Source organism: Tamandua tetradactyla, chromosome 5, assembly GCF_023851605.1.
Source record: "Tamandua tetradactyla isolate mTamTet1 chromosome 5, mTamTet1.pri, whole genome shotgun sequence".
NCBI classification, from domain to species: Eukaryota; Metazoa; Chordata; class Mammalia; order Pilosa; family Myrmecophagidae; genus Tamandua; species Tamandua tetradactyla.
Window position 1 is genome coordinate 101,017,210 of NC_135331.1, and position 27,675 is coordinate 101,044,884.

General features: G+C 50.8%; 2 protein-coding genes across 4 annotated transcripts; one reads left to right on the top strand and one right to left on the bottom strand.

The window, feature by feature from the left end:
• On the top strand, positions 1 to 24,589 carry ABCC10 (ATP binding cassette subfamily C member 10). 3 transcript variants are annotated; one of them, XM_077161878.1, is made up of 23 exons: positions 1 to 83; positions 3,965 to 4,068; positions 4,445 to 4,616; positions 6,511 to 7,729; positions 9,052 to 9,279; positions 9,897 to 10,053; positions 10,343 to 10,452; positions 12,116 to 12,195; positions 12,834 to 13,005; positions 14,309 to 14,407; positions 14,855 to 15,044; positions 15,806 to 15,883; positions 16,053 to 16,247; positions 16,611 to 16,764; positions 16,923 to 17,112; positions 18,824 to 19,167; positions 19,495 to 19,664; positions 20,167 to 20,327; positions 20,616 to 20,869; positions 21,889 to 22,034; positions 22,181 to 22,278; positions 22,526 to 22,638; positions 22,916 to 24,586. In XM_077161878.1, exons 3-23 carry the CDS (start codon positions 4,456 to 4,458, stop codon positions 23,067 to 23,069), a joined length of 4,473 nt encoding a protein of 1,490 aa, XP_077017993.1. In that variant the 5' UTR covers positions 1 to 83; positions 3,965 to 4,068; positions 4,445 to 4,455; the 3' UTR covers positions 23,070 to 24,586. The 3 variants fall into 3 exon arrangements, with proteins under 3 accessions (XP_077017993.1, XP_077017991.1, XP_077017992.1); XM_077161876.1 differs by lacking the exons at positions 1 to 83; positions 3,965 to 4,068 and adding exons at positions 4,075 to 4,184; positions 16,386 to 16,490 and having other exon boundaries at positions 22,916 to 24,588; XM_077161877.1 differs by lacking the exons at positions 1 to 83; positions 3,965 to 4,068 and adding an exon at positions 16,386 to 16,490 and having other exon boundaries at positions 4,201 to 4,616; positions 22,916 to 24,589.
• DLK2 (delta like non-canonical Notch ligand 2) lies at positions 23,118 to 27,675 on the bottom strand. Its single transcript, XM_077161879.1, has 6 exons — positions 27,591 to 27,675; positions 27,062 to 27,197; positions 26,733 to 26,796; positions 25,558 to 25,688; positions 24,972 to 25,116; positions 23,118 to 24,258 (listed from the first exon to the last, which is right to left on the bottom strand). Exons 2-6 carry the CDS (start codon positions 27,135 to 27,137, stop codon positions 23,523 to 23,525), a joined length of 1,152 nt encoding a protein of 383 aa, XP_077017994.1. The 5' UTR covers positions 27,138 to 27,197; positions 27,591 to 27,675; the 3' UTR covers positions 23,118 to 23,522.

Below are 27,675 nucleotides of genomic sequence, written 5' to 3' on the forward strand. Positions count from 1 at the left end.
GAGAAAGTAAACCAAGAAGGGATCTGGGAGACAAACCAACTGCTTTGGAAAGGCACCGTGCCGAAACAACTCTTCATCCTGAGGTACCTCTTACTGCCCTCCCCACCCTCTCACCCCTTCCCTGCACTCAACTGAATCTCTCACCTTTGCTCCTGTCATCTCTATGAGCTCCTAGTCATCCATGCTCAGTTCCCATAAGATGTGGGTCTCCTGAGCCTGAAATTAGTTTTCAAAGTTGTAGAATCTTCCTTTGACCATCTGGGTTTTGGAGAACAAGACTAGCCTTCCACTTTGTGTTTGTGAATTATCCAGTGGCCAAGGCTTTCCTCCTCTCCTTCTTCAACTCCTCTTCCCACCTGGCTGTACTCCACTTACCAACAAATCCCCACAATAGAAGACAGGGATAAATTTAGACCTTTGGCCTATTTTTCAGAAATTGCAGCATGCAATTTCTCTGGGAAATTGGGTGAAATTCAGGAGCAAAATGATATTGGATGAAGGAATTATTTGTTTCAAATTATCTTTCCTCTTCTATGTCCTGGGAAAATGTTGGTTGTTTATGACCATCAGAAAGGATCACACTGATGATACGACGCCCTTATCAAACTTCTTATAAAAAATTAGGACGAGTGATAGAATGCTCGCCTTTCATGCAGGAGACCTGAGTTTGATTTCCGGATCATGCACCACCACCACCCAAAAAAATCAGGACAGTAGAATGTTATGAAAATGAGGGGACCACATCTTATACCACTTTCTTCAGATGGCTGATGGGAACTTGGGTTTTCCCAATGCGCCTGAGGACAAGTTGTCCATATATTGGTCTGGAAGGTGGCAAGTGTGTGTGTTTGCATGTGTTTAGGGGTGTGTGAAAGAATCTTTAACAAAATCATTAACAGGTAGTCTTACCTTCCTTTGAGAAGCAGCCTCTCTAAAGGGCCCCCTTATTCCCTGGCTCTTAGATCTCCACATTTAACTTTACTCAATCCTGCTTGTACATATGCAATGAAACACAGGCCTCTGTGTATGACCGTGTGTTTGTCTACAGTGGCTAATGTAAACTTGCAAATACCCATTTGCCAGGCAAAGTTACAAAAGATTGATTTTTCTCATCTTGCCTTTTATCTCTTGGGCTAAGCTAGAGTTCTTAAAATCAACCTGCCTGTCTGTAGGATTTCCCAGGCATGGAGGAAGCCAGGGAAATTACTCTGAAGCCTGGGAAATTAGATAAGGGTAGAGATGGGGCTTAGCACACAGAGAAAATAGTTGTCAGCACATATGCTAGCCTCAAAAAATATATATTGATATTAATCATTAACTTGTCAGAATTTACAGGCTACATCAGGGTACATTTTACATGTCTACTTTCATTGTGTGTGCAATTGTGTGGCCGAGAGGGTGTCTGTGAGTGAGAGGACATGTCCAAGATTTACTAAGAGGAAGGACTGTGAATCCACCTACACTCTCTGCCCTCCTCTTAGTGCCAGAAGAAATAGTAGGCCCAGGCTTTCTATAGGAATAAGTGGTGAGGGCAGTCAGAAAGTGGTGGGATGTCTCCCTTCCTTAACTGGCTCTTGCTTGAAATTCAGCAATTGGCTACATACACACCTGGACATTTTAAATTTCTTTTAAAACTTTCCGTATCTCTACATTTTCAACAAGTGTTACTTTTAATTTTTTGTGTGTGTGCTGTATGGCAGGAGGTCTCATTTCATTTCTTTTCAGGTGAGTATTCCCTTATTTCAGCACCATTTGCTGAATTTTTGTTTGTTTGGGAAGTGCATGAGCTGGAAATCAAACCCCGGTTTCCCTCATGGCAGGTGAAAATTCTACCACTGAACTACCCTTGCAATCCCAACAAGGTATTATTTTTATTTTCTATTTTATTTATTTATTTATTTTTGCACGGGCAGGCACCGGGAATCCAACCCGGGTCTCCAGCATGGCAGGCAAGAATTCTGTCTGCTGAGCCACCGTGGCCCACCCGGTATTATTTTTTTTAAAAAAAGTGTGTCTCCTAATGAAAAATTAAATATTCTTGTCCCCCCCCCCCCAAACCTAACCTAAATACTAACATTTTAGTATTTAACAGTAGTTCAAATGCAAAGTTTTGGGGGATGTTCCTGATCTAGAAGTTAGACCAGGAGGCTCTGTATTAAGAAGCGTCGGTTTGGATATCACGGTCCCTGGCCTGGAGCATGGGCTTTGATGTGTCCTAGTCCTGTGATCCTGGAGGAGGCTTCACATCTATAGGGCTTAAACTCGAGTGTAAGAGTTCCCTGAGCAGATTGGTGGGCCCTTCTCCCAAAGATTCTGCTTCTGCAGGTATAGAGTAGACTCTGGAATCTACATTTTAATGAACAGCGCAGGTAAATCTAATGCAAGTGATACAGAGAGTACTTATTCAGAAACACTGTCCCAAACTCTCCAAATGTCCATTTTAAAAACTTTATTATCAATTCAGGCCAATCTTTTTTTCAACTATACCCCCACCCACTCTCCCAATCTCAAGTGATTTTGCAGTAAATCCCTGATATCATATTACTTCATTGATAAGCATTTCAGTAAATACCTCTAAAGAATAAGAAACAACCACAATACTATAATCACATTTTTAAAATGCTAAAATTAATTTTAAAAAGCATCCAAGATCCAGACAGCATTAAAATCTCTCTGATGGGCTCATAATTTTTAAAAATAATTTGTTCAAATCAGGACCACCCTAAGGTCCAAACCTTTACAGTTGCCTACCTTATTTCTTAAATTTCTTCTAACTCGTAGATTCCCTTCTCCATCTTTTTTCTCTTGAGATTTTTTGTTGTTGTTGAAGAAATTGGTTTGTTTGTTCTATACAGCTTTTCCCAAACTAGATATTGGTAGCTTCATCACTATTGTAGATTTTCAGAAGCCCAAAAACAACTATCACGAATTGGAGGCAAAATTGTGTTCAACAGTTGTGGTATTGCTTAACATGTTCTTATGTCCCTTATATTTCTTGCGAGTTGACTATTAGATCTGGTGGCTTTATCAGATTTAGGTTAGGTTTGGGGGGGCAAGAATATTTAATTTTTTATTAGGAGGCACACAGTGTCTGGTTATCTCTCTTTTTTTGAGTCAGCAGCTGTGATCATTTCGGGGATGACCCATTTATTAGGGTTTGCAAAATACAAACCTCTAATTCTTAATTTGTGAAAATAGGAACATTAATTCTGGCCATTGGGAGACACCTGGGTGCTGAGATCAAATGGGATAATTAGTCGCTATTTGTTGATTTCCTACTTTATCTCAGGTGCTGTATACACTTGTGTGAGGTAGGTACCGATATTATGCCTGGTGGATATTAAAACTTAACGATGCAAAAATAACTTTCTCAAGATCACCCTGCTAGGAATTTGAGGGGTCAGGGTTCTAAGTCATCTACCTACAAATCTTATGTTTTTCCCACTGCTTGCCTAAAGGATTTATTTATTCGGGGGACTACTCGTAGCGAGATACTTGCTCAAAGCAGTGTAAAGTAATTACCTCCGTTAGCACTCTGGACAGTACTGTGGTATCGATATCATTGCATCTCACCTAACATATAAGAAAACGGAAGACTAAAGAGGTGAAATAACTTGTTCCAAGATCATACAGCATTGGAGTAAGGAAGAAAATGGTGTGCAAGTGTCCCTGAGCAGTATTACTCGCCCACATAGCACGCATGTTTGGCTTCCTAGCGGTAATGCTTGAGTTAAGAACAAGAGAGTGCAAGGCATGTCGGCTAGCGAGTGCTACATGGGGAAAGTATCCTGTGCCTGAGTGACGCTGCACTTGAGCCTCAAGCAGAGACCCGTACGGCCGCCCGGGAGCCCGCCTAAGCCCAAATACAAGGGTGAGGTTGCGGCGGCGCGTGCGCGTACGCTTACTCAAGGTTTTCCGGGTGGATGGGCGGGGCAAAGCACCTAAGAAGTCTTCCCGCATCTAGGGGGCGCCAAGCGAGCCTGGCCAGCACCCAGGCCCGGGAGTACGCTCCTTTTGCATCTACCAGTGCTCGGGATATCAAGATCCGGTGGAAAGCAGCGTCTTCAGGTTAGAGGTTCCGGATTCCTGGGGGAGGGGAGAGGGGAAGGGGAAGAGAAGTGGCAGGTGGGCGATCAGAAATTCGCGAGCCCGAACAAGAGAAACCTTCTTTCCTGCCCCGCGAGGTACCGCGACAACGGGGCTGGTTCGGGGCGGAAGCGAGGGGAGGCCCCGGCTCGAGGGCGGGGTTGGAGGCGGGGAGGCCAGCCTGCCACTGGTAGCTGATGGTCCAGCTCCACTCCCCGCCCTCTCCCCCTCTTACCCCGCCTTCCTGGCAATGTCTCGTACCCCAGGGCACCGGCTCTCTTCTTGAGCCTCCCCTTTGGCGACCGGGATCTCTACTCTCATTGAATGCTCGCCTACCCACCCACGCCTTTTCCCGCAGGTTAGGCCTTCATGGACCAGCTCCTGGCCCAGCTGTGCGGCACCAGCGTGGCGCGGCCGCTCCCGGTTTGGGAGGGGGACACTACGGGCCACTGCTTTACGCAGCTGGTGCTCAGCGCCCTGCCCCACGCGCTCCTCGCTGTGCTCAGTGCCTGCTACCTAGGCACCCCAAGGTGGGTAGAGTTGAACCCAAGGCTACGTGTGCCTACAGATTTCATCCGCAATCCGTAACTCCCCGGCGGGGTCACCAGAATAGCGAAGTCTCTAGAGTAGAGCAAGAGTGGAATAAAATGTGGGCTTTGCCACCTACCAGCCGTGTTGCTGTTCTTGCGTGAATTATCCATTTTCTCGGAGCCTCATAGCATTGCTGGAGGTTTAAATCAGATAATGTATTTAAACATATAGAGCAGTGTCTGGGAAATTTTTTATGGTCCAATGCATACTAGGAATCACTCCTACTGTAAATTTTCATGTTCCCAAAACACAACGGTTATGAGTTGGAGATGAAAAATGTTTTTAATCAAAAAGGATGACTTGTGTTTAGGTTGTAGGTCCAGTTTCTCACCACTTCCATCCATGAAACCTCCGTATTTCTGGGCAAAGAAACGCATATTAGACTCAGCTGGAGAGGAAGCAGTAGGTAAAAGAAAGAAAAGAACAAAATCAAAACCTTAAACCTTTCCAAATGTAGGGCTGTAAAGCGGAGTTAAACGTGCCTTGATTTCAAACGTAGTTATTATATGGCTAGGGAAGGCTAGCTAAGTTTAGTCTCACTCAGGTTGCTGCGAAGGCAGGAAATAAGTCTAGTCTCCACTTTTTGGAGTTCCTGCCCTGATCGGGGAGAAAGTCCCTGTCAAAAGGAATTAGACTGTCTTCTTGGGCAAGAAAAGTTTAGGATCTGCTTGGTCTGGGCAGAATCCTGATTTGTCTTATTAGAGTGAGATGAAAGTCCAGAAATATTAGCCAATTAAGACATACATCCACAGGAAGAGGAATATATGTTAAAAATTGACACAGTTCTTTGGGAACCCATAGTCTAATGAGAAGGCAAGAAAGACCAGTGTAATCAATAGAAGTTAGGTTTATCTCACTTCACTTATGAGATTTTGTGTGTCACTCACTGAAATGGGTTATAGAGATCCAGAACATCAGACAAAGATCTCAGATAGGTTTGTACCCAAACTCATAACTGTACTGATGAAAAAAGTGAGATGCAGAAAGGGAAAAAGATTTGCCTAAGGACATGAAACTGGTTGATGGCCAAGTTGAGGCCAGTATACTGACTTCCAGGGGCCTAGTGTTTGTTTTTAGGGAAGTGCATGGACTGGAAATTGAACCCGGGTCTCCTGCATGGCAGGTGAGAGTTCTACCACTGAACTACCCTTGCACCGCCAAGGCACTCTTGTAGTGCTGCTGCAGGTGTACTTTTTTTTTTTTCCTGTACTTTATTTTTACTGCAGACAGATCATTCTTTTATTTATTAAAAGCTTCTTGCATGCCAAAAAGATATAGATAAATCTATAAAAAGGTTTTTCTTCAGCTAAAGGAGTCACAAAAATGACCTTTCCCACCTTCTACAATCATTGGAGAGACATAGGATAGAATATTGTGAGGCTTCATAAAATGTAGATTTTAGTATTAGAATATAGAAACTTTATGTGAGTCAGAATTTTATTATCTAATAGTGCTTCAGATGAATTTTAGGATTATCTTAGGTGGATACTTGTCCTTCATTAATGGCTATCTGTATGAAATTTTAGGGTTTTTTTTTTAGGTTAGAGTCTTCATGTTAGGTATAGCCCCTTTACTCCACTTTTTAATGCCTGTGGAGAAAGAATGAATTAGAAATGGTGTAAGTAGATTAGAAATACATTAGGTAAACCTGGGAAGACTTCCTGGGGGAAAAGGCCCCGGGTACCAGGATAAAATGGGTTAGGGATACTATGTGCAAGGCAGGAAAGGGATTTGATTCTGTCTTGGTAAATGAGTTGTTGGAGGTGAGTAGTATGTCTGGGCCCTGAGTCAGCCATGATGTGCCTCCTTTTCTCTCTTCCCTCTTTTTCCCAGGAGCCCAGATTACATCCTACCCTGCAGCCCTGGCTGGCGTCTCCGACTCATAGCCTCCTTCCTGCTCTCCATCTTCCCACTGCTAGACCTTCTTCCAGTTGCTCTGCCACCAGGGGCAGGCCCAGGGCCCATAGGGCTAGAGGTGCTGGCAGGGGGCATAGCAGCTGTGGCCTGGATCAGCCACAGCTTGGCCCTAAGGGCATTGGCCCATTCCCCTAACACCCACTCCCGGGGACCCTTGACCTTGGCTCTGGCTGCCTTCCTGCCAGCCCCAGCCCTGGTGCTGACCCTGCTATGGCACTGCCAGCGAGGCACAGTTCTGCCCCCCTTTCTCCCAGGACCCCTTATTCGCCTATGCCTTCTTATCCTGCAGCTGGCTGTACTCTTGGCTTATGGACTGGGCTGGGCAGCCCCTGGGGGACCACGGGAACCCTGGGTCCAGGAGCCTCTCTTGTCTGAGGAGCAAGAACCTGAGGTGGCTGAAGATGGGGAGAGTTGGCTATCTCGCTTTTCCTATGCCTGGCTGGCACCTCTGCTGGCCCGTGGGGCCCGTGGAGAACTCCAACAGCCCCAGGATACTTGCCGCCTCCCCCACAGGCTTCACCCAGCCTACCTGGCCTGCATCTTTCAGGCCCACTGGCAGGAGGGGACTCAGCTATGGAGGGCTCTGTTTGGGGCTTTTGGGTGGCGCTACTTGGCACTTGGACTCCTGAAGCTTGTGGGGACCATGCTGGGCTTCTCAGGGCCCCTGTTACTATCCCTACTGGTGGGCTTCTTGGAGGAGGGGCAGGAACCCCTAAGCCAGGGCCTGCTCTATGCTCTGGGACTAGCAGGTGGGGCTCTGCTGGGCGCTGTCCTGCAGAATCAGTATGGGTATGAGGTACAGAAGGTGACACTTCAGGCTCGTGGGACTGTGCTTCACATCCTCTACCGCAAGGCTTTACATCTGGGGCCCAGCCGCCCTCCTGTTGGAGAGGCCCTGAACCTATTAGGCACAGACTCTGAGAGGCTGCTCAACTTTGCCGGGAGCTTCCATGAAGCCTGGGGCCTGCCCCTGCAACTGGCCATCACCCTCTACCTGCTATACCAACAGGTGGGAGTAGCCTTTGTGGGTGGTCTGGTCCTGGCACTGCTCTTGGTACCTGTTAACAAGGTGATTGCCACCCGCATCATGGCCAGTAATCAAGAGATGCTGCAGTACAAGGATGCACGAGTCAAGGTGAGGGGTTACTTGGGGTCTCCCAGTTATCTGGAGAGTCTATCCATCATCCCAGTCCCCAGGGACTTCCCATACATATTACCTGAGGGAGTGAACACAATATTGAAGTTAAGAGCTCAGACTTGAGAAAGTCAGATCTGGATTCAAATTCCAGTTCTATTATTTACTAGTTCAATCTCCCCAGATAAATCACTTCCCTCTCTGGGACTCCGTTTCCTCATTTATGCAATGAGAATAATAGCTCACCCCATAGAATTGATCATATGAGAGAATACTTAACAGAGTGCCTGTCACAAATTAAGTGCTAAGTAAATGTGGCCCATTAGTAGTATCACAGTATTACTTCATGTGGGCCTAAGCAGAAACCCCAGGAAATTGGAAATAACTTCTTTGGGACCAAATGGATTTTTAGTGACAGAGCCAGGACCCAAGTCTCCCACCTCCTTGTCTTGTTTAGGGCACAGACCACTCTATGGTTGCATGTGAAAAGGCCTTGGGGAATCCCACCTCCCTCCTAGGGGTGGGCAGGAGAGGAAGGAGTGAGTCATTTTCCTGCCTGGGCCAATCTAGGTGCTGAGGGTCTGGCTGAGTCAGGTCTAAGTTCTACAGTGATTGTGGACACCTTTACGGAGGGGATGGCAGTCGGGGGGTCCATGTGGCATAGTTGTCAACCTCTTACTGGAGCAGCTCAGAGTGCTGTTGGGGAGGGAACTAGTTTCATAATAAGCCTTACACTGCACCCCTGTCCCCTATGACAGCTACAGAATAGGTCTCCAGAACTATCCAAAGAGGCTCCCAGTACCTCCTTGGACTATAGGTTGGGGAGGGGTGAAGGTCAGGGTCCATGGTATTCCTCCGGCCCTTGCCCATCTAGCCTGGACCTATTGGCCTGTCTGGCCCTGGGCTGTAGTAGGCCCTCCTATAGTTCCAATACCACTCAAGCCATGGGCCAGGACTGTTGGCCAGAATCTAAAGCCTATATCTTTTGGCTTTTGGAAATAGTTTTTTGCCCTTCATTTAATGGGAGGAGTGGTGACCCACCTGCACCTTCTACCACTTCCTCTCCTAGGGAGGTGGAGAATTCCAGCTCCAACCTATCCCCAAGTGGAGCATGCAGAGTAGGAGTAAAATAGCCTGGCAGGGGAAGCATCCAGGGGTGAGATGAGTTTAAGGGGTGGGGCTTCCAGAAAGGATGAGGTGAGGCAGAAAAGCAGACTAGTTCAGAGTGCTTGGCATTCTCTGCCATGAGCTTAGACTATGCAAGGGAAAGATATAGCAACAATATCTCCAGTTCACACTGCTCCCTTGTCCTCTGTTCCTAGCTCATGACAGAGCTGCTGAGTGGCATTCGGGTCATCAAGTTCTATGGGTGGGAGCAGGTGCTGGGGGCCCGAGTAGAGGCCTGCCGAGCTCGAGAGCTGGGGCGACTCCGGGTCATCAAATACCTGGATGCGGCCTGTGTATACCTGTGGGCTGCCCTGCCAGTTGTCGTCTCCATCGTCATCTTTATCACCTATGTCCTCATGGGGCACCAGCTCACTGCCACCAAGGTGAGGACTGGGATGGTTGAATAGCACTCTGGAAGACATGGAAGGAAGCGGCAGCAAGGAAACTGCAGTGGGGTAGAGGGGTGGGTTCAGGCCCCATCGTGCTGGCTGGGAAGGAGGGGAGCAGGATCCCTAACTACTTTATCCTTTCTTAACCAAGAAGAAATTTTCTGAAGGAACCTCTTTCTGGGGCCTTGCATATATAATCCTCCCCTCTGTGAAAGAATTCCTCTTCTCTCTTGAACTTGTGGTCAGACCCATGCTTGGAGTTAGAGGCCCCATACCCTCATTTTGATGACCTTGGGAAAATATCCATAATCCAGTACTATGTCTGGCCAAGGAAAATGATGTTGTTACTTAGAAATATTGAGGAGTCTCAGATGAGGTAGGCCTTTGCTCTTACCAGGATGCAACCTGGATCTGGAATTTCTAGGGTTCTTTGAGTAGCCACCTCTGCCACCTTCAATCCAAGATCGTGCAGCCATCCCCTCAGTTTTGCTGCTGCTCTGTTCTCTCCACAGATCTGTCCACAGGGACATCCATAGAGCAGGTCCTCAGATAGCTCCTTGCCCTGGGTTTCTGGTAATACTTCACTCTCACCCTGCTTCTACTCTACTTAGGTATTTACAGCCCTGGCACTGGTGAGCATGCTCATTCTTCCCCTCAACAACTTCCCTTGGGTGATCAATGGGCTTCTAGAGTCCAGAGTGTCCTTGAATCGGATCCAGCATTTCCTCGACCTTCCAAACCACAACCCTGAAGTCTACTACAGCCCAGGTAATAGGAAGCTAGAGAGCAGAGCCTGGCATAGTATGAGGAGGGGACTTTAGCCACTTGGGCATTGTATATAGATCCTATTAAGAGAAGGCAAAAGCAGCAGAATCAAGGCAGAGCAGGTGGCCAGTTTCTGCAGGAGGACCCTCAGGTCCAGACTGAGGCTGAGTTAGTTGGCTCTGGGCAAGTAGATACGGGGCAGATGAGCTAATGACATGCCCCTGGCCTACCCTCCCCAAGCAGGTAAGTAGTGGAAAAGGAGCCCACATCGAGTGGTCTCTTCCCTGTTCAGATTCCCCCTCAGAGCCATCTACAGCATTGGAGCTGCATGGAGCTCTGTTCTCCTGGGACCCAATTGGAGCCAGCCAGCAGACCTTCATCAATCATCTCAAAGTGAAGAAGGTTCGTGGGACAGACCCCCTAGGAAAGTCCCCAGACTAAGTGGGGAGATGGGGACTCAGTGGCATAAACATGGACTGAGCTGGTTATAGCCTCGCCTAATTGCTGAGGTGGGGACTTGGAAGCGTTGCGGTGAGCAGGTTATAGTGTGAGAGCAGACGACATCTCATCTCTGAATCTCATTCTTCCATGCTGCGTTTTTTTCTTTTTTTTTTTTTTCCAGAGTGGTCACCTCTCTCACTGGCATTTAGGCAGCCTGCATCCATCCAGTCTAGATTAATGGGTTTGTCTTTCCGTATCCTTCAGAGGTTATAGCATTCAGAACAGACCCCAGGTCTTATCTAGTATCTGTACCAGCACTGGGCACTGGGGGAGATGCCTGACAGACCCTTCCAAGCAAGGTCTAAAAGAATCACACCCCATGATTCACAATCACAGCATAGTCAAAGAACTTGAAAGGAAACATTTCTGGCAGGAAGGTTACTCCTGTTCACCCCCAGTCCTGAATTTTCACTCTCTCCTGACCTCTGTCCAACCCTTTGCCCTACAGCTCGACCCCGCTTTCTATAGTAATGGCTGAGCTGCCTTTACCACATTTGGCTCACATTTCTGGCTTGGGCAGTATGTTTTGTTTTTCCTCTTAGTTCAGGCAAGACAAGGCTGGAATTTTTCAAAGGAATTTTACTAATGTGTTAGTTGGGACTTTTTTGGATATAAGTCATAGAAACCCACTGGAGCTAGCTTAAGCAAACAAGAATTTATAATATGGATATAGAGATGAGTTACAGAGTGCAAAGACCAGTTCTTGGAAACAGCCCAGAATCAGGCCTTGACTTGCAGAGTTGTTTGCCTTATGTCTGCTTCTCTCTCGGTGTTTGCCTCATTCTCTCTCAGTGGCCCCACTCTCCCTTGAGCAGAAGCCATGATTATAAGAGAGCCCTCTCGTTTACAGGCTGCTGCCAATATAAGAGAGATACTGCCTATTGGGCGTACTCCCAAATTCCCAGGGAAAGGTTTCGCATTGGTCTGGTGCCCACTCATGGATGGTTGACCTGGCCGGTAGGGTGGGGGCATCATAGACAAACAGAGCTTCTGGGAATCCCACCCTGTTTCTAAGGAAGGGTTTTTTTTTGTTTTTTTTTTTTTTTTTTTGAGTGGGAGATAACTCCTTGAATGTATGTTACATCTAAGAAATGAAGGGAGAATGGAAAATTTTAAATGCAAATCGCAGAAATGGGCACCTACACAAAGCACTGCTTTTTGCCTTGAGACAACAGAAGTTTGGCCACAGGCAAATTTAGCCAGCTTGGCATCCAGGCTCCAAAGCCTAAATTCCTTCATGCCCTCTGCCTTTTTGAGGATGTCTGCCTCAGAGCTTGCCTTGGAAGTTCTTGGACAATTTTCCTCCCATTCTCAGAGGTCCTTCACATGATGTTGCTACTCTGATTGGAGTAAAGCACCTCACTTCTCAAGATCCAACAAGGCATCAGTCACTGAGGCATAATTTAGCCTGTGGAATGAAGAATTCTTTCCCTACAAACTCATGGAGTCTAGAGGAAAGAAACCTCACTGGGATGATTGGCATTGTGGAACCTCAGAAGGGAGACAACTGCCCCCTCTTTCCTTCACTCTGTGAGCAATGGACCTTATTGTGGCTTCCTTGCAGGGTTTCCTGGTGGGCATCGTGGGGAAGGTAGGCTGTGGGAAGAGCTCACTGCTGGCCGCTATAGCCGGGGACCTCCACAGGTAACCACCCTCCAGTGCACCCCCATCCTTGGCTGGGTCATTTACCAAACCCTGAGCCTCTGCCATTGTTCATTGTGTCAGATACCTATTTAGGGGCCAGGGATACCAAGAAGAACAAGACATGCTTTCTTTCATAGAGAAGCCTTCAGTCTAGTAAGGGGGAGGTAGGCAAGAAAGTGAATCATCCTAATCATTACACCAGCGAGTTATAAGTACTTAGTAGTGAGTTATAAGTACTTAGTAGTGAGGGGAGAAATAAAATAGCCACATCCATCATCAGCTGCTCTCAGAAAATGTGGTCATAAAGGGAAGGGATCCAGAACAGAGTTTTGAGGGAAGGCTCTTGTTTTAAGGTGAGAATGAGTGCCATGTGTGGTCACCACACTCTCTGAGCTCCTGGGCACACCTAGATATGATACTGCTTGGCTGTAGCCAAAGCACAGCTTCTTTCCTTCTTAGTCCAAAGTGAGTCTACAGCCTCATTAGGACCCCTTGACCTCAGTGCTGCCAATTCAGAGAGGCATGTTATTTGAAGGAAAATCCCATGCAGTCTGGGGAGGCTTCCTGGAGGCAGGGGCTGGGTGAGGGGGATCCAGTGAGGAGCTGACTCCAATATTGCTGGCCCTGGTTTTCTACAGGCTACGTGGGAGGGTGGCAGTGTGGGGGCTGTCCAAAGGCTTTGGCCTGGCCACCCAGGAGCCCTGGATCCAGTTTGCCACCATCCGAGACAACATTCTCTTTGGGAAGACATTTGATGCCCAGCTGTACAGGGAAGTGCTGGAGGCCTGCGCCCTCAACGAAGACCTCAATGTGAGTGCCTAGCTTCTTGGCCACTGGCTTCTCCATGTGTCTCTAATATGTCAAATCAGAGACTTGCTTCTCTTGGAAGAGTTTCCTCCAACCTGGGCATAGTTTACCTAGGACTGGCAACAGGCTTTGGTCCTGCCCAGTGTGTCTGCTTGGTGTTCCCTTCCCCATAGGACCTGGAGAGGTGGTGGTGGTTGGGTGTTCACCCAGCAGCTGGGAGAGCCTTGAGGCCTCTGGGACTAAGGAAGTGTTCCTATGGGCCTTAGCTCTGCATAGGTCTGACTTGTGGTCTGATTCTTCCTCACCTTCCAAGGTCTCATTTGGTTGCAGGTGACTCTAGAGGCTTTGCCAAGCCCAGTAGTTCTCTCCTTTCCCCTCCATTCAGACTACTAAATGTAGGGGGGGAGGAGATTCCAGATTTGTCCATGACTGCCCCACCCAACCCTGATGCCCCATCCGGGACCATTATCACCACTATCCTGCCCATGTAAACTTAGAACTTTTCCTAGGAAAAAGGACCTTTGACTATGATCATGGGGCATCCAGTGTCCATTTTTCATTTGTTTCTGTTTCAAGTATTTATCAAATGCCTACTAGGTATCAGGTACCATTCAAGGCAATAAGAAAAGAAGCGACTAACAAATATTTCCATCAGGAGGCTCACCATCTAGTGGACCACCGGTGCTTTCTCTGGATATGGAAACCTCTTGGCCAAGGAAACCACTCCTGAGCCACAGGAAGGCTCAGGGTACATTCCTTCTCTAAGAACCTCTGAGACCTTCACACCAAATTTGCCCATCATCCTTGCCTGTTAAAATGGGGCAGAGTGGGCAGGCCATGGTTGCTCAGCAGGCAAGAGTTCTCGTCTGCCATGCCAGAGACCCAGGTTCGAGTCCCAGTGCCTGCCCATGCTAAAAAAAAAGAAAGAAAAATGGGGCAGAGTGGCTCTGGGTTTCAGTCCTGCATCTTATTCACTGTGGGACCTTGGGCAAGGTTATCTGGGACTTGGTGTCATCTGTGAAAAGGAACTATAGCCAACTTCACAAAGTTGTTATGGGGGTTAAATGAGGCACTATCCGCAAAGTGCTAAGTACTTAGTAAAGGTTTAATAAATACCAGTGTTGTTTGGAATTATGGCTTGACCCTTATGGGACTCACACCAAAATGAAGTCTAGTTTTCCAGGCTCCCTGGTTCTTTTGACCCCTGCCGTCTCCTCCCTGCAAAGGGATGGGGTATGGAGTGGACAAAATTTGGGGGAGCTCTCTAACCAATTTCTAACTGTTGGGGGGGATTCTGTTCCATAAGATTCTGCCTGCTGGGGACCAGACAGAGGTGGGGGAGAAGGGTGTGACCCTCAGTGGCGGGCAGCGAGCCCGTATTGCACTTGCTCGTGCTGTCTACCAGGTAAGTTAAAGGTGAGGGTGGCAGGGGCTAGAGGTGGGAGTTGGAAGCCTTGGAACTTGGCTGAGAGAAAGGGGATAGGGATATTTTCATTAGCATCAGGCTTCTCCTCCCACTGTGCCCCTACCCGGCATGTTCCTGAGGCATTGGTCCTTTGGGCATCCTATCCCCCATTTGTAGATTTAAAGAAGAATTAATGGCCTATTAAAAATCATTTTGTATATTGAGGAACCAGGACCCAGTATAGCTGAGCACTGGCCTGGGCACTGGCCTTTATTGGGGGGAAGTCCCACTCACAGGTCTCACTTCCTTCTCTTCTGCTGCAGGACTAGTCCCAGAGTTCCCCTCATGTGTCTTCTCTGACTGCCTCAAGATCAGTTCCCAGGGGAGTTTGGGTTCTGGCCAGAGGACTTAGAGCTTGGTGCCCACGGTACCCCCATCTCTTCCTAGGAAAAGGAGCTCTATCTCCTTGACGACCCACTGGCCGCTGTGGATGCAGATGTGGCCAACCACCTGCTGCACAGGTGTATCCTGGGAGTCTTGAGCCACACCACTCGGCTTCTTTGCACCCACCGCACCGAGTTCCTGGAGAGGGCTGATGTGGTGTTGCTGATGGAGGCCGGACGCCTCATCCAGGCTGGTAATGCAGGCAGCCAGGCTAGAGCCTGGCCAAAGGGATGAGGTATCTGCCAGGGTAGTGACAGAGAGAGAGAAACAGATGGGTTTCCACCTGCAGACTCCATCACCCCATCAATGTGTGGCCTGGGCCCAGACACTGCTTCCTTCTGTATAATGCGAGGCCCATCCCTGCTTTTATAGAGCTGGTGTGCGGAATCGGGAGAACAGCATGGAAAAGGAGCACAAACCATCAGATTTGGTCCTTGTGGGCCTTGTGACTGAATGAATGCTATTGGGAACTTAAAGGTCTAGGATCTCTGAGAACAGCTTGATGACCTAAAAAAAGGGAAAGCAGTCAGATTTAGAACAGTCCTTTTGTAAAAAAAAAAAATCTGAAAGATTATCCAGAGGGACATGACCATGTGCAGGTTCATGGAGAGGGAAACAGGAAGGAATGAGGCCCACCCGGAGTGCTAGGAATTTAGAGAAAGAAGCATGAGGAAGAAGCCCAGCAATAATGAGGTGACTGGACAGGAAACTCACAGGTGACTCTGACTCTGCTTTTAGTGATGAACACTTGTCAGCCTGTGCTGGTTGGACTCCAGATGCAAAGAGATGGACTTGATGAGTCCTATTCAGAGTCGGGGTATCCATCCCCGGGCTCTGCTAGGGGAGGCAAGAGGGAGGTCTAAAAAGGATGGGAAATGGGATCTGCAAGATACTTAGAAGGATAGGGTATGTATCCAGAGCAGACTCCCCCTGATTTCCCTTACTACCTTTCAGGGCCTCCCTCTGAGATTCTGCCATTGGTACAAGCTGTCCCCAAAGTCTCAGCTGAGGATGGAAAGGAGTCTGTCTTAGGTATGGGCCAGGGTTGGGCTTGCTTTACCACCAAACTAGAAATATGTTTCCACAAAGCTTACCTACCCATCTTGTGTCCTGCAACCTTAATTCTTCCTTGGCACCTGCCCCCTATTCCTCCCTGACCCCCGCCCCCCACCCCCCACCCCCGCTTTCTCCATTCTTGCAGCCACAGGTCAGCCAGTATGGAACCCCCAGAAAACAAAGGAAGGACTAGAGGTAGAGGAGAGCACTTCTGGCCACCTGCATCAGGAAGAAAGAAAAAAGACGGGTGCTGTGGCATTCCACGTATACCGGGCATACTGGAAGGCTGTGGGCCAGGGGATGGCCTTGGCCATCCTCTTCTCTCTGTTCCTCATGCAAGGTGGGAGTATACCCAGGAGCCCCTGTCCCTACCCACAACCCTGCCCTCAAGGTGCCCATTACATCGATTGCTTTGTGCTAATCAACAGAAAGTGGGCAGAGGACAAACTCCATAGCTATCTTCTGATCTGCCTTCCAGGCTACCTCCCTTTCTGTAAATTCAAGACCATCCTCTCCTCAGAGCTGAAGGGTGATGTGTCTAGGAAAGAAGCACACACTAGGGAGGACATGGGACAGTGGCAAGGTGGGGAGGGCTGGGTGGATGGAGGAGGGTGGGTGCCAGAGCTGTGGACAGAGGAAGGGGGTGTTTGACTCGAACAAAGTAGATGGGCCTCTTTCATGGCTTCTTCTTGTCCCTACCTAGCCACCAGGAACGCTGCTGACTGGTGGCTCTCCCACTGGATCTCTCAGCTGAAGGCAGACAAGAACAGCTCGGAGGAGGCACCAGCCCCCACCAGCCCCATCTCCTCAGGGCTCTTCTCTCCCCAGTTGCTTTTCTTCTCCCCTGGAAGCCTCTGGTGAGTGACTGAATGGGAGGAGACAGGGTGTTCTCAGGCAGGGATGAGGGTTGGGGGTTTTGGCTCATGGAGGGGTAGGGAGAGGTGGTATAGGGGAGGGGAGAGGACCCCTGAGTGGCCCTATTTTTGGTTACCCACAGACCTCTCCCCACACCCAGTGCCCCAACGCTCCCGCTGCTCAAAGCTGCCCTCAATGGCTCCTCAGACTTTCGTTTCTACCTCACCGTATATGCGACCATTGCCGGTGTCAACTCCCTCTTCACCCTTCTCCGGGCAGTGCTCTTTGCGACTGGCACCCTCCGAGCAGCTTCCATCTTGCATCGCCGCCTGCTGCATAGAGTCCTAATGGTGAGGGGCTGGGGAAATAGGGGAAGGGAAGTGCAGCTCCTGTCCAATGGTGGTGGTGGTGGTGGGGTATCTGCTTAGCACATGGGCTCCACCCTACACCTCTAGTCTTAGGGATAAAATATCTCCTCCCAGATGGGTGCAGCTCTTAGTAAGATCTGAGTGCTGGAGAGGCCCAGTTTGAACTGTGTTCATAGCCATTTGCTGAAGCCTATAGTGTTCTCATCTGCAAAATGGGGAGAATAAGAGAATCTACAGGTGCAGAGTGTGAAGTACTTATATCCCTCATTTCATGCAGGCGGGCCCCTTTTTGTTTTTATAAATAATACTTACTTATCCCTTTTTATCTCTATATCCTATTTCCATTTCCCCTCCCTTACATGATAAGTAGCTATTCTAAGTGTGTTTAATATTTATCTTTTTGTGTTTTTACAAAATGCCTATGTTTTTGTGTGCATGAATTTCTAATTTATGTAAATAATAATATTGTGTTAGATCTCATTCTCTTTCTTACTGTTCTATTTAGAGCCATTTCTAAGATCCATCCCTGTTGCTACATGCGTATCTAGTTTATTGCTGATTCCATAGACTTAATATGAACAAAAATTAGGACATGGAAAGCACCTAGCATAGTACCTGGCACACATAAGTGTTCAATTAACTGTTCTTACTATTGCAAAGCTTTACAAAAGACCTCATAGTCACCTTGTGAGGTAGGATAGTTAGCCCTATTTTATAGTCGAGGAAACTGAGACTCCAAGATTTTAAGTGACCTGGCCAAAACTAGTTCAGTGCAAGGCACTGAACCCAGCACTGGTGGGTCTTTTCACAGTGTGTCAGGGAGCCACCACCCCTATTCTGCCTCCTCTCCAGGAGCCACAAGGGGGGACATCTTCATGCTGTGAAGGAATTAATTCCTTCTAAGCTGATACTAAGTGGTGATTCCTAAAGTCATTCAGCCTCATCCTCTGCCTTATGATGAGGCCTGTTCCCAGAGGAGTCAGAGAGTCAGGAGATGGGGATGGTGGGGAAAGGGAAAGGACTACCTTTGAGACTATTTCCTAATTGTTCTCCTGGTAGCTAGCAATTATGGAGCATTTACTCTGTGCCAGGCAAACTATGCTAAGCACTTGACTGCTATATAAATGGCCTTTAATTCTACTAACAACCCTGTGAGGTACTGTTCCCTTATTATCCCCCTTTTTCAGATGAGGAACATTTGAGAGATTAAGCCCTTTTTTGGGGGGGTCTAACATCTAGTAAGCGGCAGGAACCTGAGCTCTTAACCAGGAGATGTTACTGACTTTGACAGCTGCCTTCACTAACTCTGTCCCAGCCACTGGCAATCAGGTTGCTCCTTCTGACACCCAACAATCTCATTCGTTGGCTCGAAGTCTCCATCTTCTGGAAGAGAGATTAGCTCCTTACCCTTGAAAGGGGTAGGCATGTCTAGCCCAGCGCAGCGGAGTGGCCAGTGTGGCCTTTTAGGGTTACCAGTGGCCAAAGGGATGGGAGAATCTGTCTTTCCTATCCTGGCATAGTCTTTCTCCAAGCCCTGCCACTTCTTCCTCTCTGCCCCTAAACCCTGGAAATACTTTATCCCTTTCCTATTCACTGCCTTAGGCCTTCTTCCCCACTCCACCTCCCAAAACACTGCCCACAAACCCCTTTTCTGCCAGACCTAGCCCTTGCCCAGCGACATCCCCTTTCCCAGGCACCAGTGACTTTCTTCGACTCTACGCCCACTGGCCGGGTCCTAAACCGCTTCTCCTCCGACATGGCCTGTGCAGATGACAGCCTGCCTTTCATCCTCAACATCCTCCTGGCCAATGCTGCAGGCCTGCTGGGCCTCCTGGCTGTGCTGAGCTCTGGCCTGCCCTGGCTGCTGCTGCTCCTGCCGCCTTTGAGCATCATCTACTACCGCATGCAGCGCCACTACAGGGCCTCCTCACGGGAGCTGCGGCGCCTAGGCAGCCTCACCCTGTCCCCCCTCTATACCCACCTTGCTGACACCCTGGCTGGCCTCTCCGTGCTCCGGGCCGCCGGGGCCACTCACAGGTGTGTGAAGTCTGCCTCTCAGTCAGAGCCCACGGCATGAGGTGCTGGAGTGGGAACGGGTGGAAAAAGAGAGACCCTCGAGAAAAGGAGCCTGTGGAATGGGGGGCATTGCAACCCTAGGGGAGAAGGAAAGGGTGAGAGCACTAGGGAAAAGAGACGAAAACAACAACAGAAAAAAAGGGATGGTGAGGCAGAGCAGACTCTTGCTATGAAAGAGCCCATGGCATCTCTGAATCCCTGAGGAGGGTGTACAGATGGCTACCAAGGAGGAGGTACTCTGTAGGGAAGGAGTTTGGGTAGCCCCACTCCCCACCTGAATGCCCGCAGGTTTGAGGAGGAGAACCAGCGGCTCCTAGAACTAAACCAAAGGTGCCAGTTTGCTGCCAGAGCCACTATGCAGTGGCTGGACATTCGGCTACAGCTCATGGGAGCTATGGTGGTCAGCGCCATCGCAGGCATCGCCCTGGTGCAGCACCAGCTGGGCCTCGTTAATCCAGGTGCCACCCCTGGATCCCTCACCCTCACCCCGGAAGCCAGTCATCCCAACCTCTGCCCCAAACCTCTCCCTGTACTGCTCCCCAACATTTTCCCCTCTGATCCAAAGTTCCTGGGAAGGATATGTTACAGTCATCACCACCCCATTTTAGATTTGGGGGATCTGAGTCTCAAGGAGTGACTTGCCCAAGTGATGGTGGACCTGGGACTAGGAGGCTTTTGAAATTCTGATCTCAGCCCCTTCCCTGCTCCCACCTCCTATTCCTACCACTCTGTCCCCAATCCCCCTTGGCCTTACTCCCATCATCCCTCATAGCTTTCCCAGGCCCTCCCCACTCCCTTGCCTTTAGCCTGCTATGGTCCCAGCCTAGGTCCTGTCATCTTTCTCTGATGACTGCCTTTAAAGGCCCACAGGCCACAGACTTGTGAGTGTCCCATTCTGTTCCATCCCCTCCCCACACAAGAACCAGTGTCCAAGCCTAGCACTGGTGATCTGCCCCCCAGGGCTAGTGGGCCTGTCGCTGTCTTATGCCCTGTCCCTGACGGGTCTGCTCTCGGGCCTGGTGAGCAGCTTCACCCAGACAGAAGCCATGCTGGTGAGCGTGGAACGAATGGAGGAGTACTCCTGTGACCTGCCCCAGGAGCCCCAGGGCCAGCTGCTGCAGGTAAGCCTGTAGCCTTGCCCCAAGCCAGAGCTCTGGAAGCCTAAAGGGCCTCCAGAACCCCCACTGTACCCCCAACCCTGTTCCTTCCTTCCTTTCTTCACTATCTTTCTTGGCTCCCCTAACCTCCCTGCATGGCTTCTACCATTCTTCATTGTGCCCCTCATCTTTCTCCCCACCTCTCCTGCTCTTCCCTTTATTCCTCTCACCTACCATTCTCCCTTCCTTCTACCTTCCAACCCTGCTTCTCACCTTCACTCCTCCCTATCTCCCTCCCACATACCGTACCAGCGGGGCATTGGCTGGCTGACCCAGGGGAGCATAGAGTTCGAGGATGTGGTGTTGACGTACCGGCCCGGGTTGCCGAATGCCCTGGACAGGGTGACCTTCCACGTGCAGCCTGGGGAGAAGTTGGGCATTGTGGGCCGCACAGGCTCTGGCAAGTCTTCCTTGTTGTTGGTGCTCTTCCGGTTGCTGGAGCCTAATGCTGGGCGAGTGCTGTTGGATGGCGTGGACACCAGCCAGCTGGAGCTGGCTGAACTCAGGTCTGGAGGAGTGGAGGTGGGAGAGCGAGTGGGCAGGGAAGAGGGGAACCAGAGCCACCTTTACTTTGAGGAGGGCTTGGCCAGGAAGGCATGAACAAGAGGCTCCCAGGGTTGTTCAGGGGGGTGAGCGATGGAGGACTAGACAGGCAGGTGAGGACAGCATCGTAGAATTCAGATCCAGATTCCGAGCCGGGGTCTCAAGGCCCTTCTCAAGCTGTCACTGGCCTACTTTTCCAGCTTCACCTGTCTTGTAATTTGCAGTATGCACCCTCCACTTTAGACTGGCCTTCTAAACAGAGCCTTCTAGACACTGTGCCCCAAGATGCATCTCCAAATACTGTAACCCAAGCCTCAAGATACAGCCAGACAGTGCTTGGGAAAGCTTGAGGCCTGAGCTAGTTGCCCTTGCCCACAAGTGGCCTCATCTGGGGCTATACACCACCCACCACACCTCAGGTTAACCTGGTATGTTCTTTGAGTCCCATAACATGGACAAGGTGGGGAAGCTCTGACCTAAAGCCCCATGCACATTACTGACTCCTAGTCCTGGTCCTGTCTCTCCCTGTGTTCCCTTCTAAGCTGTGGTGGCCTTACTGTTTAGCTTTAAGGCTGAGCTCAGGACCCAGTTCAAGGCCCACTCCCAACCTTGAGGCATCCTCTAATGGTTCAGCCTCTCTGGTCATTCCTTGCCCAACCACTGCTGTTCCTCGAGACAATGCCATAGTTTAGCCTGTTCTTTTCATACCTCAGTGAAATGTAAGCTCCTTGAAGAAGGAGTTCCAGGTGTTTCATTTCTTTAGTATTGCCAATAGCATTGGCACAGTTCTAGGCACATGGTAGGCTAACTCTCATTTGGTGGGGTCAGTATGACAGGGTAGAGACATGTTTAGGTCTTATCCCCAGGCTTTCCTGGAGGTGCTAGTCCCTTAAGGTAATATTTATAGCTAAAACCTGGGCTGGGAGCTTAGTGCCTACCTCTCCAGCCTGGGTCCCATGCCCTGTCCCCTTTTTACCTCCAGATCCCAACTAGCCATCATCCCCCAGGAGCCCTTTTTGTTCAGTGGGACTGTCCGGGAAAACCTGGACCCCCGGGGCCTGCATGAGGACAGGGACCTGTGGCAGGCCCTGGAGCAGTGCCACCTGAGTGAGGTGATCGTATCCATGGGTGAGTGTTAGGCCTTGCCCTGCAGGGTGGCAGGAGTGGAGGCCAGGCTTGTCCTGGCCCTGGCCCTGGCCCAGACCCAGACCCTGAAGGGGAGGCAGTAGGGAGAGGCCTGGGACGTGAGGATGCAGATACTGTCTGCCCTGCAGGTGGCCTGGATGGTGAACTGGGTCAGGAGGGCCGGAGCTTGTCCCTGGGGCAGAGGCAGCTGCTTTGTCTGGCCAGAGCTCTCCTCACAGATGCCAAGGTAAGGTGAAAAGGGGCCAGGACCATGTTGATGGGTGAGGAGGTTTCAGGAACCAAGTCAGAGAATATTCAGAGTCCTGTGTATCCTTTCCCTTTTAGAGTTGGAGGTGGGAAGCTAGAGGGTGAGCTGGGCCAGGAACTGGTGTTTGGGTAGGAGCCAAGGCTTACCCTCTCTTCCCTCCTCTTTCCCACCCACCCACCCTACCCCCATTCCTACCCCTGCCCCCACCCTTACCCCCCCATCCCAGATCCTATGTATTGATGAGGCTACTGCAAGTGTGGACCAGAAGACAGACCAGCTGCTCCAGGAGACCATTAGTAAACGCTTTGCCAACAAGACAGTGCTGACTATTGCCCACAGGTGTGTAAGCATCCAGCGTGAGCATCCAACATAGACCCTGAACCTCCATTCCTTCCAGGGACTCCAGGGGTCAAGACTCTAGAGACTACCCCAAGCCCCCTCCTCCTCCCAATGATTCTTAACTCCAACCTGCAGGCATTGACAAAGCCTTTATAGCACGTTATCTGAGGGCACTTTGCTGTCCAGGAGGGGGAGAGAAGGGGAGATAGGTCCCCAACGTACTCCTTCAGAGCGTTGTCCTCCATCCCCCTCATACTGACGGTCTTTTTCCACACAGGCTCAACACAATCCTGAACTCAGATAGGGTGCTGGTACTGCAAGCAGGAAAGGTGGTGGAGCTGGACTCCCCTGCCGCCCTGCGCAACCAGCCCCACTCGCTGTTCCAGCAACTGCTGCAAAGCAGCCAGCAGGGAGCTCACTCCTCTCCCTGAGGCCTTGAGCCTGGGTCCCCACCATGCAGGGTTTCTCCATCACATTTCCACAGTCTGTTCCAGCTGCTAGGCCAGCACAGAGGTGATAGCTGCTTTCCATTATCCTTGGTTGGTTCTACCTCTCCTTCACTTCTCTCAGAGTGGGAAAAGATCCTCTTTGGGAATCACTCCTTCTCGGTGGATGGAGTCACAAACTTCCTCAGAACTAGGCCTCTGCTTGGGCCCTCTTGCATGTGGGACTCCAGGCAGGTTTTTCTGGGATAGGACCCCACTTGCATTTTCATCGTTTTATTTGATAAAATTCCTATCTTACATTCTGTGTATTAAAAAAATAATATTTCTGGTGTGAGGCTGAGGTGCCTCGGTGTGTTTACCCCAGCTGAGGTGGCAAGGACCACCACAGTCTGAGGGATGGAGGGGGTGAAGAAAGGGGTGGGGATGTCCCCACATCCATCACAGTGCTGTGGTCTTTCCAGGCTCACAGGGCAGGGCAGGTGGCAGAGGGCTCCCAGCTGGCAGCATGCTGACCTGACACTCCTGGTCCTGGCGTGCTGGGACATAGTGTGGGGCGGGGTAGCAACAGGATCCAGGGGGGCACATGCCCCGGCGCCAGGCCCTCAGGGTCAGCAACACAGTGGCCAGGACCAGGGCAGCAGTGAGGGCCCCAAACACCACCATAGCCACCAGGGTGGACTCTCCTAGCCCTGCCTCTTGCCTCCTCACCACCTCCTTCACAGAGATCCGCAGGAGACCAGCCCCTGCACTGTGGGGGACTGGCCCTGTGGCAGGTACCACCACAGCTGAGGTGGGCCCCAGGGGGGTGTCCAGTGTGGTGGGGGAGACTGAGACTGGTAAGACAAGCTCACAAGTCTTGCCACCATATCCATGGGGGCAGAGACAGTCAAAGTCATGGACACGGTCCCGACAGCGGGCCCCTCTCTGGCACGGGTGGCTGGCACAGTCATCCAGGTTGATGGTGCAGAAGCGTCCAGCAAAGCCCTCAGGGCAGAGGCAGGAGAAGCGGTTTATGCCGTCAAGGCAAGTGGCACCGTTAGCACAAGGCCGCATCAGGCAGTCATCTACATTCACCTCACAGCGGGCGCCCACAAACCCAGCCAAGCAGCGGCACGTGAAGTTCGGGGCAAAGCCCTGGTCGTCCTGGCACTGCCCACCATTCCGGCACGGAGAGCTGGGATGGGGTGGGAGAGGGTCTTGATACCAGCTCACTGACACCTGCAGGATAGCCTAGCCCAGCACCCTGACCACAGCCGTCCACCCACCTTCAAGCTAGATCTTTTTAGGCCAGCGTCCCTGAATCTCAAGTATGTCATTCTTAAAATGGTAATAAAAATAGTACCCAGCTTGCCAAACTGTAAGGGTTAGATGAGATAATCCAACATGAAGCACTTAGCACAGGGCCTGGCCTAAAGGCAGGGCTCAAGATGAGTGTGCAGTTATTATGCTCACAAGTTTTCAGACCTGGAGGGGAAATGAGGGCAACAAATTTAGCCCCTGCTTGCCCATCTCTACCATACAAATTCTAGGGGCTGCAAGCCCCAGTTTTTGTGGGATGGTGAAAAGAGTCCTAGGGCCCCCAGCACCCCCAGATACAACCCCCTCCAGCCAGTGAAGTCATACATTTATCTGTATGTCCAGCTCCTATAGTTTTGTGGGGCTTTATTTTTTTAAGAAATGTCTAAGAAGGACAAAAAGTTGAAAAACCGTGGGCTAAGGACACTTTGGCATGCTGGGGTTTTATCCTAATGTGCCCTGATGCCATTCTTCTGATGCTCAGCACCAGTACCCTCACCACCACCCTCTCGACAGTCCTGCCTCCTTGCTCATGCCTTGCCACCACATTCTGATCTAAGCCCCAACTCATCCCACGGGCCCAGCACTCACCCTGCCTGCTCACAGGGTCCAGCCTTGCGCTCACAGTCATGCCCATGGAAGCCTGGAGGGCACACACAGTGGTACTCACCGCCCCCATCATACACACACTGGCCTCCATTCCGGCAGGGGGACTGCGTAGTGCAGATATGCTCATCTGGAGAGGAGACAGGGCAGGCTCACACTGAGTCCAAGGCCTGCTCAGGCCCAACTCTGCCAAGTATCCCAGACCCAAGGTGGGTGTGGCTTGAACGACAAACCCACTCCAGGCTGGCATGGTCTAGAGGGGGGAAGACAACACTGAATTTGGAATTAGAAGGCTGCTGGTCCTGACCCTGTTGGTCTGTTCTCAGAATGGCTTTGGGCAAGTTCTATCTCTCCTGTGAGCCTCAATTTCCTCATCTGTAAAGTGAATATAATTTTTAGCAGCTGCTTTGCGTGCCTCAGGAGGTTATGTCAAGGATTACTCGGACAATGGATAGGTATAAAATCAAAATGAAAAAATACCATGTATTTGAGCAGGGTTTGAGCAGGACACAATAGGTGCTCAATATATACGGATGGATGTTTTCAGGGCATATGGGACCCCTCCCCTTACCTTTGTCACAGAACTTGCCTGCCCAGCCACTGCGGCAGATGCACTGCCAGGGCTGGTGGCAGGTACCGTGCTGGCAGCCAGGCATCCTCACGCAGCGCTCGCAGTGCAGCCCCTCCCAGCCTGGGTCACACCTGACAGGCAGAGGCACTGGATCAGGGACCTGAGGCTGGGGCTGGGGGTGGGGGTGGGGGGTGGAGGCAGGACCAGTGCAGAAAGCTGTCTTTACGGGAAAGGAAAGCAAGTCTGTCCTGGTAGGTGGTAGTGCTGTGGCAGAGTCACAGGGCACATATGGAATCAAACCATCAGACACCAGTGCTCAAGTCCTGGTTCTGCACTTTGTCTAATCTTTCTGAGCCTCAGTTTTCTCACTTGTAAATTGAGCATATACCTTGCAGGGTTGTAATGAGGAAGAAATCAAATAGGCTGATGTCAGTAAATGCCTCCAGTACCACACTTGGCATGTCTGAGGTACTCAGATATTTAAAAAAAAAAAAAAGAATGACCTTGAAAGGTCATCAAGCCTATCATTCCACCCCTGATTCTAGGGCAAATTCCTGACCTATTTTTTAAAGCCCTCTAAGGATGCAGATTTCCAAACACCCCAAAGCCCCCTGGCAGCCTGCCCTGTAGCTCATGTCTTATGTCCAGAAATACTTTCCTCCTACTATAGAATCTGCCCAACCCCCACCCCAGGGAGTCAATCAAATTCATGAAAGAAATTCTTCCTCATCCCATGAACTTCTCTACAGCAACCTTCCTGGCAGTCTTTCTTTCCCAGACAGAACCATTTCTTCTCTTTATCTTTCCTCCTGGTCCCCAGCTCTCAAACTCTGGCAAGCTTCAGGGCATTCTCCTCTCCCTCTCTTTCTCATACTTTAATAGGGAGGTTCTAGTATCTTAAAGAATATTTTGGAATCCCTGGATCATATTTGGGAAAGCAAAGAAAGGGGGAGAGGCAAAAGAGAAGTAAGGCAAAAGAGAACTTGGGAAGAGGGATGACAAGACCGCCGGGGTACCGTAAGAAGGGATGGGAGTAAACATTAGGAGCTTACACCCCTAGACGCTATGCCCTGGGGCTTGACCTGGCTGTGGGTGTGGCAGGCTGAGAAATGGGTCCAGTACCCACCCATACATGGGGAGCAATGGGTGTGATGGCTCGCGCTCAGAACGGGTACCTGCAGGAGCCGTCTGGTGCACAGCAGCCGTGGGCCAGGTCACAGTGAGAGCTGCAGTCATCGGCTGTAAGAGTGATGTGGAGGGGTGAGCCCCGAGTCGGCGTTCGGCTCCCTGGGACGCAGGGCTCGTCGTGGGGGCCCAGCAGTGGGGCGGGCTCAGCTCGGGAGCAGAGCAGCACACAGGTCCACCCCATTCGGAAGGGGCTAACTGGGTCTCGCCCGCCCCGCTGGTGGGTGCGACTGCAGTGCCGTCTCTGGTCGGCAGGGGTCAACATGCAAGCGAGGGACTGCCGGACAATGTCGCGGCAGGAGCCCGGGGGAGCGCTCACCTCGGACAGGCTGACCCGGTGTCCCCAGGATGCACAACAGGCATACGAGATGTAGGCAGCGGCAGCCGCTCGGCATGGTCAGCTTCGGCCCCAGGAGGGACGGCCGGACGTGCGGACACCTGTGGGATGGCACCGGCTGAACGCAGAGACAGGGGGGCACCAAGTGGGTCTTCGAGGCTCTTCGAAAGACCGCAGCCGGGGAGAGAGGGGCGTCGGGACAGGAGGAGGGGGTGGGGACAGCGGGAGGGCGGGGGAGGGTAGAGCGGGCGAAGGATTGGAGACAGGAACCCCGGAGCGGGAAGTGTGGGAAGAGGGCAAAGGATGGGCAGCGCCGAGCGAGGCGAGGGTGCGGGAAGGTCAGGGGATGGGAGTACAGCCGGGGAGAAAAGGGTCCGAGAGGCTGTGGACAGCGCGGAGTGGAGGCTTCGAGCATGGAGGGGACGCTGGGGCCGGAGGGAGGGACCATTCCCGGTAAGGAGCAGTCTCCACACCCCTCCCCCGGGTCCCCCCGGACTACTCCCACGTCCACCTCTTATCTCCGCCGCGCTCGGCTTGGAAGCGGCGCAGGGCCTGGAGTTCCCACAGCGCCCCTACTCCCGCGCGTCTCCCCTCCG

What these genes read in the sequence shown, in the direction of transcription:
- ABCC10 (XM_077161876.1), top strand. Translation starts at nt 4,456, where the DNA reads ATGGACCAGCTCCTGGCCCAGCTGTGCGGCACCAGCGTGGCGCGGCCG. An exon ending in CGGACGCCTCATCCAGGCTG is followed by an intron (nt 15,045 to 15,805) that starts GTAATGCAGGCA and finishes ACTACCTTTCAG; the next exon opens with GGCCTCCCTCTGAGATTCTG. An exon ending in GTGCTGACTATTGCCCACAG is followed by an intron (nt 22,639 to 22,915) that starts GTGTGTAAGCAT and finishes TTTTCCACACAG; the next exon opens with GCTCAACACAATCCTGAACT.
- DLK2 (XM_077161879.1), bottom strand. Translation starts at nt 27,137, where the DNA reads ATGCCGAGCGGCTGCCGCTGCCTACATCTCGTATGCCTGTTGTGCATC. An exon ending in ACCGGGTCAGCCTGTCCGAG is followed by an intron (nt 26,797 to 27,061) that starts GTGAGCGCTCCC and finishes TCACTCTTACAG; the next exon opens with CCGATGACTGCAGCTCTCAC. An exon ending in GGACCCTGTGAGCAGGCAGG is followed by an intron (nt 24,259 to 24,971) that starts GTGAGTGCTGGG and finishes ACCCCATCCCAG; the next exon opens with CTCTCCGTGCCGGAATGGTG.